This window comes from Amphibalanus amphitrite, unplaced genomic scaffold (genome assembly GCF_019059575.1).
Source record: "Amphibalanus amphitrite isolate SeventyFive unplaced genomic scaffold, NRLGWU_Aamphi_draft 000380F_arrow, whole genome shotgun sequence".
Taxonomy (NCBI): domain Eukaryota; kingdom Metazoa; phylum Arthropoda; class Thecostraca; order Balanomorpha; family Balanidae; genus Amphibalanus; species Amphibalanus amphitrite.
Window position 1 is genome coordinate 277,850 of NW_024881874.1, and position 10,752 is coordinate 288,601.

At 62.7% G+C, this 10,752-nt stretch overlaps 1 protein-coding gene across 1 annotated transcript; it reads right to left on the bottom strand.

Annotated features, from left to right (window-relative positions):
• Positions 1-1,449: 1,449 nt before the first annotated feature.
• On the bottom strand, positions 1,450-10,187 carry LOC122390048. Its single transcript, XM_043382639.1, has 4 exons — positions 9,685-10,187; positions 3,617-3,738; positions 2,930-3,141; positions 1,450-2,365 (listed from the first exon to the last, which is right to left on the bottom strand). Exons 1-4 carry the CDS (start codon positions 9,821-9,823, stop codon positions 2,146-2,148), a joined length of 693 nt encoding a protein of 230 aa, XP_043238574.1. The 5' UTR covers positions 9,824-10,187; the 3' UTR covers positions 1,450-2,145.
• Positions 10,188-10,752: the final 565 nt, after the last annotated feature.

The window sequence follows — 10,752 nt, forward strand, 5'->3', positions numbered from 1 at the left end:
GTATATCAAAAATGCTACAAACCCGGATCTTTGGTTACGTCAATCTGATCGATACTTACTCTGAGTTTTGCTGGATGCACGTGAAATGACACCCGATCACCTTAGAGATTTTCACACATCGTTCATCAACTGCCTCGGCCGCCCACTAATTGCTTTTACGTGTACGATCTCCTGGCAATTCTGCAAGACGGCTTCTGTTGGTCGTCTGCGCCGACACAAAATACTCTCCAAACGAGTGTCGTGGTGTCGCCCTGAACTCCCGACATGGCCGTAGAACATGTCTGGCCGGCGCGCTACAAGCGGCCGCGCTTCCCACAGAGCGGTGGGATGAGTCGGCGGGAGGGGGGGAGCGCCACCGAAGGCCACCCGAGCAGGATGTGTTGATCGTGTCATTAGGCTGTCGCGGCCGACGGCTCGGCCTGCGCCGCTGACTGAGGGAAGGTGAGGCCGCACCAATCTGCCCCACCATCGCGCCGCGCTCGGCCGACCAGTCCAAGGCGTTTGGCTGAAAACCGCAGCAAAAAGGCGCCGTACACAGCCGGCTGCCGCTCCTATCAGAGCTCGGCATCGTGTTCGCGTAACGCCGGTAACAGAGCTTAGAGCCGCAGCGTGTAACGCCGGTAACAGAGCCCAGAGCCGCCGCATGACGCCTGGTTACGGAGCTTAGAGCTGCCGCGTGACGCCTGGTTACGGAGCTTAGAGCCGCCACCTCGGTCAACAGGAGCCACCGGCGAGTGCACGCGTTTGTTAGTCTGTCACCCTTTTAACGTGTCCCGTCACGGCACGGTCCACCCGCCTCCAAACACACACAGACCGGCCGGAGAAGTCATCAGCGCGTGGCGGCCGGCTGTCAGCGGCCCAGCTGAACCGTGACCCCGGCTCTCCCGGCAACAGAGGAGGCTGACAGGCCCGCCCGGCTGCGGCCAGGGTCGGTGACCCGGGCGTGACCCCGGTGACCCCGCGCGGCCGGCAGTCGCACGTTGTGCTGCTGAGCCGTCGGCCGCCCGCTGACAGCGTGGCCACGCAGTCAGTGAGACCGCTGACAGCGGCGCTGCGCCGCCCATTCTGCCAGACTCATTGGCAGTGTCGTGCATAGTGATTTTATTGTTCGGCGTACGTGCATGTTCGATTATTATCATCACCGTTGAGTTATAGTGTTTGACTGCGCTCTTTCTTCAACATATTTGGAGCGAAGAGAATAACGAAAGCCTAGAGAATAGTAGATATTTTACAGAGTTGTGTGTGTTTCATGTTCCATTCAATGCATGCTGTGCTGTATGTCGGTGAAATAGAATGACTTTTTTTCTTACGCTATTTTGCCAACGATTAGCTCGTTCCTTCATGGTGCTGGAGATTCTCGTCGACCATTTGTTTCCTTGTTCAATTTAAACGAATTTCAAAACGGCTCACCTCAAACAAGCTTATTATGCGATACGGTGAAACAGAATAATGGTTTGATATTTTTATTGCGAAGGTTTCGTAAAAAACTCAAGTTACATCGCAATTATCATTCTGAATAGACAACAACGACCCAACACTAATTGTACACGCAGGTGGTGGGAAAAGACGCGTTTGGCTACGACTGGCTGCCCGCAGTGTACTCTTACACCGCGCGACGCGGCGTAACTTCACACCCAGACGCGGCGTAACTTCACACCGCCCCCCTCGGCCCTGGCCGGCGGACCGGCACAGGGTGAGGAGGCCCAGCGACATTCAGCGACGCGCAATCACACATACACACACACGCCCGCAGTGCGCGCACGGCCGCGTACTCTGACGAGTGCGTGGTTCCGCGCGGGCGCACGTGCGGCTGCTGGTAACAGGCGGACGTCGGGGCCACGTCTCAGTCCCCACACTACACGCGCCTCAATATATATCACAATGGTCGAGACAGCAGAGAGCAGCTCGCTGCGATTCCGCCGGTCTCGCGGACGAGAAGAGAGCAATGCGGAACGCTAGGTGGGTCGGCGGACGCCGACACCGGCTAATATCTAAAAACGTCTGATCTGAATAGCACAGGAGTCATATACGAGCGTGGAGCGCGGTCGGCCGCCGGGCGGGGCGGACCGACACGCGCCCCACGGATCTGGTAACATTAGCACGAACACATGGAGACGGGCCAGGCGGGGGCGGGGGCGGAGGCGGCTAGTCGTCCGAGATGTGCAGGGCCAGTCGGTCGGACAGCCACTGCCACAGCTGCAGTACGGGCATGTTGATGAGCTGCCGCACATCGGCACCGCACTGGCCGTACAGGCTGGCGCAGTCGGCACCGAACAGGCCCCTCTCCGCCGCCGTCTGGTACAGCTCGAACCGGGCGGCCGCCGCGCGACCCTCGGCGCTCACCGCCGCGCCGCCGTCACTCTCCCTGGAACGGCAGAGGTGTGGTCAGACTCCGCCGCCCACTCGGCGTCAACACTCACTCATCAGCTGGGCAGTTTACCTACACACCGAGATCCACAGGTAACAGACAGCGGTCGGAAAACGCCGAGAAAATAACCCGTCACGTCGTTCTGTCGAACCGGAAAGCTAAAGGTCAGGCCTGGAAAGTCCTGCTCTTTCCATCCTGGCGCCTGGGAGAGCCTCTTATTCACGCAGTGGCCCCAGAGACCTCTGTAAGTCTGCGGCTCTTCAAGGGCGTAGCGTTGGACTTCTCTAACTCGACATGGTAGCGCGTGGGGAAACGCTCTGTTACTCTAGTCGAATATCGCGTGGGCCATGGGCACGTGTCGACATTGCCACAGTCTGGCGACTGAGCGGCCTTGCACCCTCCCCCGCCATTAGTAAAGTAATCTTGCCCTCCCCCTCCTCCGCCCACGCGTCAGACGCCGGCACAGCACCGGGTGACGTCATGATTAGCGAGGGAGGCGACCGGGCGAGCTGACCCCGGGCGGGCTGCACAGTGTGCAGGGCGTGGGAGCGGGACACGCACCTGCTGAGAGCGCGCAGCAGCAGGCCGCTGACGGGCTCCAGGGCAGACACCTGCTGCGCCAGCTGGCAGATGGTCCGCCAGCGGCACGGCTCGTCGCCGATGCGCAGGTAGTGGAAGTAGGCGTCCACGCGAGAGAGCAGGGGGCCCACCGAGCCAGCCGCCCGGTACTCGGCGCTCGTCCAGTCATAGGCCGACCGCCGACCGGCCGGCCCCTGTGGACAGAGCGGGGATCGGTCAGGGGTGCAGCGGGGATCGGTCAGAGGTGCAGCGGGGATCGGTCAGCTGCAGGCGCCGCTCGTCACCGTCATCTGGGCTCGGTCAGACGGGGCGGCCGGCCGGCCGGCGGGCTGTGCGGGGCGGGGCGCGCCGAGCTGCAGCTCAGACGGGGAGCGGCTGCGGCCCACCGCCACGCCCCCGCGCTGCCGAGCTGGCCGGCCGGCATCGGGGACGTTATGCCGCCTCGTGCACGCGGACACCGAAATTGACCTAGATCGGTTACGGCAGCGGCCTTGTTTCGTCAAGAGCAGTAGATAAGACGAGATGGCCAGATAGGCGGCGGCAGAGAGCTCACCCACGACGGATTGCGCGGCAGACCGCATGGCACGGCGCGGTTACGTCATGGCTGAGGGCGGACACGAGCTCCCTCCGCCCCCCGGTGACCTAGACCGTCCGGTGCAGAAGGCTTACCCGGCCGGGCCCGTCGTATTGCTCTGTGCGCGGGCGTCTTTGGCTTCTGGCGGAGTAGGTGTAGTCGGACTGAGAGGCCAGCGAGGGCAGAATGACCGTCAGCGGCATCCACAACACCAGCTCTGCAACCGAGAAAAGGCTCCGTCAGTGGTCAGCGTGGGACAGCCGATGGATATTCATTGCTGGGGATGATGATTCGAGCTAAATAAGTCAGTAATTGCTTAGGTATATAATAATTTGAGGTTGATGTATTATCTGTTCATTGGTCATAAGCCAGAAATCGATGGCTAAAATAGCCAGAAGTTGCTGCTGGTCAGTGGTCAGCTGATAGCCAACTAGCCATGACCTTCACTGGCACCATTCGCGACCATTTCTCCGTAAACGAGGGGCCACGAGCACGAGCGCACTCCCCACATGGCGTCTATCATTGCCACAACATCCCATCGTCGACACTTTTAGAAACGAGCGCGCCGGGAATTCCGTCGGCAGGCCGGAGTGATGACACACGCTCGGTTTACGGCGCTTATAAGTGCCTTTCCAGAAGTGGGCCGAGGCGCCCTTGCGGCCTTGTTGAGCCAAGGAACCATCGGTGGCGCTGCTAAGTGAACTGCCCACCAGCGGACGGCATACAAGGCAGTCATGTCCCTGGACGGGCAGGAAGTGCCCGCAGTAAAACAGGGCAGCTCGGCGGCATGCAGGCGAGTGTCGGCGTCCACCGGCAACCCGGCCCGGCACCGCCCACGCTCCCTCAGAGAGCTCGGTGGAGCGGGGACCGGAGGCGTGGCGCCCTCAGATTGGGCAACTCGGAGGCCGTCCCAGCGCGGCCACGCTTGGAGAGCGGTGTTTACCGAAACTGCTCAGATCGGTGGCTTTTCCGAGCATCGGGCGCCACAGCAGCGATTATTCGTGGGCCCATCGCCAGCCAGCAGGGTCAGAGTGGCGCCTGTCGCCACCGCCCGAAGGGCAGGCTCCGATTCTGACCTTCTTCTAGACCGAAAGCGGTTTCACAAAAACCAGCCGGAGCGGCTCTGCGATCGGTAACAAGCCAAGTTTCCAGGAATCAATCTCGCGCCATTTGAGTGAAAGGTCGCGTTTTAGACTTGTCGTGCGCGCACGAGCACTCGCCAGAGCCTTGGTGGGTAAAGGCGGGGCCTCTTAGCTGGAACTGGGGACGGAGCCGCCACCAGTGCCGCGGGCGCGGCTGCCTTGACCATGCGTGAAGAATGCGCCGATCGGCCTGTAAACTGTCGCCGTCGTCCCTGAGGCAGGGGGCGGTGCTGATTACAGGCACGAGCCGGTCACGTGCGGCCCAGGTCACGTGTCAGCGGAAAGGGTGTGTCAGGGAGGGAGTAGGCAGGCCTTTCGCCGACCGCCGCTTCGACCCCCGGTCGGACAAGCCAACCAAGGCGACCGAGCGAGGGGCGATCTTGCAGCCGTGGTGTGGTGTGTCTGATGACAGCGAGCTGCCCGCTGCCGCAGCGTGCCGCCGCGGCGCAGGCCGCCGAGCGACGAGCCGTCACGCCGCGCACGCAACCGGCCGTCACGTGACCGGGCCACCCTGTTTGTGCCGGGCCGTAGCGATAGTCACGTGACACGTCGAGGCCGGCCACTCAGGAAGTGACCGGGACGGCTTTTTGGCGGGTCGGCGGCGGCCGGCGCGGCGGCCGCGCGTGGGTCGCGCCCTGCCCCGCAGCCCGGCGCGTGACCGGCGCCGCCCCGACTCTGCAGTGGCCCCGGTCACGGCGTGTCTGTGCGGCCGGGAATTCCAGCCTCTCGGGGCTGGCGGGGGTGGCGAGAGTGGCCGTGGGCGGCGGGCGCGTTCACCGTGGCCGGCGGCCGGTCACGACGGCCAGCCAGGTCAGCCGACTGACCCGGTCACCTCGGGTGGCGACAGACCGCCGCCGTCCCCGCCCCCTTCCCGACCGGCGGCCGGGCGCTGTGTAGGAGAGCGGCCGCCGCCGCCGGCGGCTGCTGACTGACAGCTGCACAACACGGCAGCCGGCATCCCCGGCCGGCCGGCCGGCCCGCCAGACAGGTTGGTGGGGACGAGCTTGCAGCCGCCCGCACACTCGGTGAAGGACACGGGCTTGTTTGGCTGCCTTTAAACGCCGTCCGGCCGGCGCCAGTGGCCCAATTCGCCGACCGGCCGCGCCGTCTGCCGCGCGTGAGCAGATACGCACGTGCGTCAGAACTGGGCTGCCGGCGCCGGTTTGCGTGCACGCGCAGAGTGGCGTCAGCGCCCCTCAGATGTAACTCGGCGACGTAATGCGTAATGCGGCCGGTTACACAACACCGCGCGGGGCGATGGTTGTGCGGGGAGCGAGCTGGCGCGACTGTAGGTCGGCGGGGACAGACGTCTAGTTTACATACGCCGCCGGTGAGGGCCGGTAGCGAACGACTCACCCAGCTGACCCACCACGCCTCAGCTGCGCTGCAGCCGCCGCCGGCCGCCGCCGTGTGTCGGTCAGCCGGCGCGGCGGCCACCACCGGCGCGCACGGAGCGCTCACGAGTTTTTAAACTGCAACAGGTCAACGAACGCTGTCTGGTCGGCGCGCGGCGGAGGCGGCGGCCTTCCGTCTGCCGGGCCCAGCCGAGTCACACCCGACGACAGAGGCGCGGCCGCCGCAGACGGGACGGCGGCGCGACTCTGAATGGACCGTGACGGCGAGTCAGTGACTCACCGGCCGGCGCCGTCAATGACAGCGAGTCAAGGTGATGCGAGTCGGGGCAGGCCCTGGCGCACGGCCGAGGAAGTGGCGGCGCCCGGAGACCGGTCACGTCATCCCTGTCCGTATGCCGAGCGATCTGTGCCGGGCTATCGGCAGTCCGGACGATTGGCAGTCCGGGCAGTGTCACGGAGGCCGGTCGGACTCCGAGTCACTTGTGGCATGACCACTGTGGGCGCGGGGGCGGCTGAGGAGCGCATGTCAACCTCTGGGTCAACGGCCTCCCGACACGGCGGGCCGGGTCACAGCCCTGCCGAGGCCCCAGCGCCGAGCCACGGCGGCCGCTGCGTGGTGGCCGCGCGCCGCCGTCTCTGGCTACATCACTAGCACGGTTCCGGGTGGATAAACGAGGTGAATGATCCCACAAAAAATAGTGGCAGCGCGCCGCCGCCGTCGCCCGGGGCCGGGTCGTCGAGCCGGCCGCGGAAAGTCGCCGCCGCCGTGGCCAGAGCACGTGGGCTCGCTCGGGCGCCTCCATTTCGGCTGCGCAGAAGGGACGGCGGCCTCGTATCGCTGTGCCACGGATCGATGGTTCGGTGCTCGGTGGGCCGGCCGCCCGCAGTTGGGAGGGTCGGCTCGGCCTACCGCTGGGGAACAGTAGTCCCGGACCTCCACCTCCCTCAGTGCACCCCCTGCAGGCGGCTCGCGGTGGCAAGTCACGTGACCACCAGCTCGTGGCCGTGAGGTTGAGCAGAACTTTTTTGCCACTGACACGGCCGCCTCCTGTCACCGCACAAATCCATCGGCGCCGGCGGCGGCGGCTCTCAAGGCTACTGTATCTGCGCACGGAATCGAGTCTGGCAGCGCTCGGTCCGTGCCGGCCACCGGTCAATTTGAGCGACTGCTGAAAACAAACCGGCCGCCAGTTGCACTGGCACCAACAACAAACAGCGCGTCAGAGACGAGCGCGGCGGTCTGCGTCTCGCGGCGAGGGCCACCCGGCAGCCGGGCCGGGGTGGGGGCGGGGCGGGGGCGGGGGCGGCACCCGAGGCCGCCAGGCGGGGGCGGCCGGTCCCCCGGGGACGGGTTGGTGGTGGGTGAAAGGCTGCCGTCCCTCCGGCCACCGAGACCTTGGTGAGCGCGCCGCGCGTGGGTGGTGACCAGTGCATGCAACCGGCGCCGCCGGGCTCAGCTCCTGGACCCCCTGGCCGATGGTCTGCCGCCCCCACGGCTGACCCAGCTCCCTACCCCCGCCCGCCGGCCGTCTCACCCCCAGAGAACAGCGGGAGGCAGCGGGAGGGAGACAGAGGCAGAGATAGCCGGCCTGAGCCATGGAGCCACTCACGCCGACAGGCCAGCAATCAGCGCCGCTCGTCCGACCAGTCTGCTTCTTTGACGCAGAACGACAGCTATATTTAGGAGAGACCATGGCAAGCAGATCTCCATCGCCTAAAAATCATGTATTATCTATCTTTTTGTCGACAGGTTGTCGATGACATGCTAATAGTTTAAACGATCCCGTCAAACCAGATTGGGTTCGGAGAAGCGGTGAGGCCATCGCCGCCGGCACGGTAGAGAAACTAGCCGAATGCCGACAGACTGGCCTGGGACGCGCGATCCACCGAACCGCACTTTTTCACTGCGCTTCCAAATATACCACAAACTTTTCAAGGATGTGCCGAAATGTCAGGAGTAATATCTGACTCATTATCTTTCTATTCTAATCAGAGGGTCCTGAATAAAAAAGAGTGGAAAAGTGTTCGACTGTGGAATGCGTCCGGCGGACCTTCCACAATACCTATTCTGAAACTGGTCTGGAAGTGACCTGATTGCACTATGCTCCTGACCTGAGCGCTGGTTGCCGTGATTTGTTTCTCGGCCTTGATCAGACAATAGCTGCAGTCTGGAGGGAGTCGCCGGGAGCCCGGAGTGCTCCGTGACCCGTCTGAAGGTGACATGTGACCGGTCGGTGGTCGCCGTGGACCCGGACCGCCCCCGGCGGCGGCCGCGTCACGTCCGGTGCCGCTCCCGCCAGCATTTGTCCTCTCAGACACTGGGTGGTCCGGCCAAAGAAACAAACAGCCAGCAGGGAGGCCAGGCGTGTCAGCCGCCCCACCGACCGACCGACACCGCCACTGGCACCCGTGACGGCGCCCCGCCCCCGGAACCTCCCGGCGGACTGTGTCCCCTGGATCCGCCCGCCCCCGCCCGGCAGACTGTGTCCCCCTGGATCCTCTCCGGCCCCTCCCGGCACATGATCCACCCCTGTATGTGTCCCCTGGATCCGCCCGGCCCCTCCGGCAGACTGTGTCCCTCCCATGGGCCCGCCCCCGCTCTGTTACCCCTCCCGGCAGACTGTGTCCCCTGGTTACCCCCCCCCCCCGCGCCCGCTGGACACCCGCAGTGGGCGGGAGAGGAGCAGCGACAGCCGACAATTATTGCCGCCACCCTGCTCAGCGGGGAACGGGAGGCGCCGCCGAGAAAGCCGTGGATGGTCAAGGCAGCGAAATGATTTATACACCAGCTTGTATTGTCACGGTGGCGCTGCCCACCTCAAGCCGGATAATTGAAAAAGTTCAGTTTGCAGAATGTTGTCACGGAATACATCGGGAACGTTGCTATTAATGTGGCTGCAAACGTTAAGGTCTTCGTCATTATTTTCCTCAGAAAGCATGCGTTCGTTTCTCCGCGTCTTATTATGAACTAATATTAGCATCGCTTATGATTTTTAGTTTGTTTGCATATGAAAACTTATGGGTCTGTCCTTTGCGGTTTTCAGCCACATTTAAAGCCAGGGGATGTCTTCCTCGAATATCGAGTTTCACTATGTGGAAACACTCCCATCACGACTATATTTTACGTGTCTGGGCAGCCTGACAGGCAGCTTTTCACAACTGGTCACTAATCAAAAATTGATTTTTTTCTATGGGCTGTGCTACTACTGGATTGCGTATCATATGTCCCATATTTGGAAGATGATGACAAGAAAAGAGGCCTCTTGGTGCAAATAAAAAATGTTACCCAATATTCCTTGTGACTATTCGACGCCAAACCTGATTGACAGGTTTTGTTTTTACTACAGTGACACGGAAACCGAAACTTTAGGTCGCGCCAAAGGGTTAGGAACGTACGGCAAACGTGCGCGCTGCCTCAGCGAGGCACCTTCTAGAAGAAAAAACAACGCTTAGCCTGCGTACACTAACGATTCAATTCAACATTGAAAAGGTGGCTACTGCATGGTCAATGAATAGGAAAACAAGCCATGCGACAAGTGCATTTGATAAACACATGCAATGACCAGCGTAATCGAGAACTATAAACATCACAGCACTTGAGGCCAGTTAATCCAGTTTAGTGGAGGGGCCCGCGGTCGGCCGGGGGGCGCCGGCCCCGAATCTCACCTCCTCTGCCGGTGGCTCCCTCGGTCAGCTGGATCTGGCGGGGGCTGGCGGAGGGCTCGGCCGGACTCGGCGAGCCCGCTGAGTCGCCGCAGCACCTCCTCAGGCTGTAGAGCAGCAGCAGCAGCGGCAGGCGGCGCATTGCAGCCGCCCACAGAGTACCGCCAGCCGGGCATCGGGCCAGCGGGCCCTAGTAGAGACCGGTCGGGTCCAGCATGGCAGAGACCGCAGCAGCCATCTGTCCGGGCCGGGAGCTGACGAAGAGCTGCGGCGCGGCGCGGCGCGGCGGCGGCGGCGGCGCGGCGGCGGCGGAGGGCGGGAGGCGGAGGGCGGGCCGGCGGCGGGTGACCACGGTCCGAGCCCAGTCAACGGGAGCGGACCTCGCCACCACTGGAGCGGTACACAGGCGCACGCGACACAGCCATACTATCGACTGGTGCGTTGCTTTTATACGCCCCCACTTTTCATGCGCCTTTTGGTGGGAGGGTGGCGCGCCCGGGCCGTCGCCGGTGTCCGGAAGTGTTGGGGCTGGGACCGCGCGCAGTGCCGCCGCCGCCGCTGCCGCCTTCTGCTGCTGGCGGACCTCGCCGCGCATCCGCCGGCCGCGGCCGCCCGATCTGGGTCAAGCTTCGGTCGTTGGCCGGCAGCGGCGGTACGCGACCTGACCCAGAGGTCAGCCGCGGCAGCTGGGCGTCAGGCGCGCGCAGAGCCCGCGGCGCGTGGCACTGCGCCCGCTCCGAACACTGCAGATACCAACCTAGGGTAACTTCTCGGAAATCGGGTCTGTTGTTGGGCAAGATCGGGTCGGATTTCGTGTATACGTAAGTGCAGGCAAGCTGCCATCAAAAATAAACTCATACGGTGGAAAGGGGCAGGGAAGGTATATGTTGACTTAATGTTTCTTCAAATGTGTCTTCGAACATCGTCTGTTTGGAACGTAAGTATCTGAAATTAAGTACGACAATTTGCGATATAATTAGAATTATTTTTGCGGTGTGTACTTCAAAAATGTAGGCATGCTAGACGATTTCACATTGCATTTTTTTATCATAAGAGGCTGATAAGAGCGTT

Excerpts from the sequence above, each read along its gene's own strand:
- LOC122390048 (XM_043382639.1), bottom strand. The coding sequence starts at position 9,823 with ATGCGCCGCCTGCCGCTGCTGCTGCTGCTCTACAGCCTGAGGAGGTGC. Across the intron at positions 3,739-9,684 it reads GGGAGCCACCGGCAGAGGAG|AGCTGGTGTTGTGGATGCCG; the intron begins GTGAGATTCGGG and ends TCTCGGTTGCAG. Across the intron at positions 2,366-2,929 it reads CTGCTGCGCGCTCTCAGCAG|GGAGAGTGACGGCGGCGCGG; the intron begins GTGCGTGTCCCG and ends CTGCCGTTCCAG.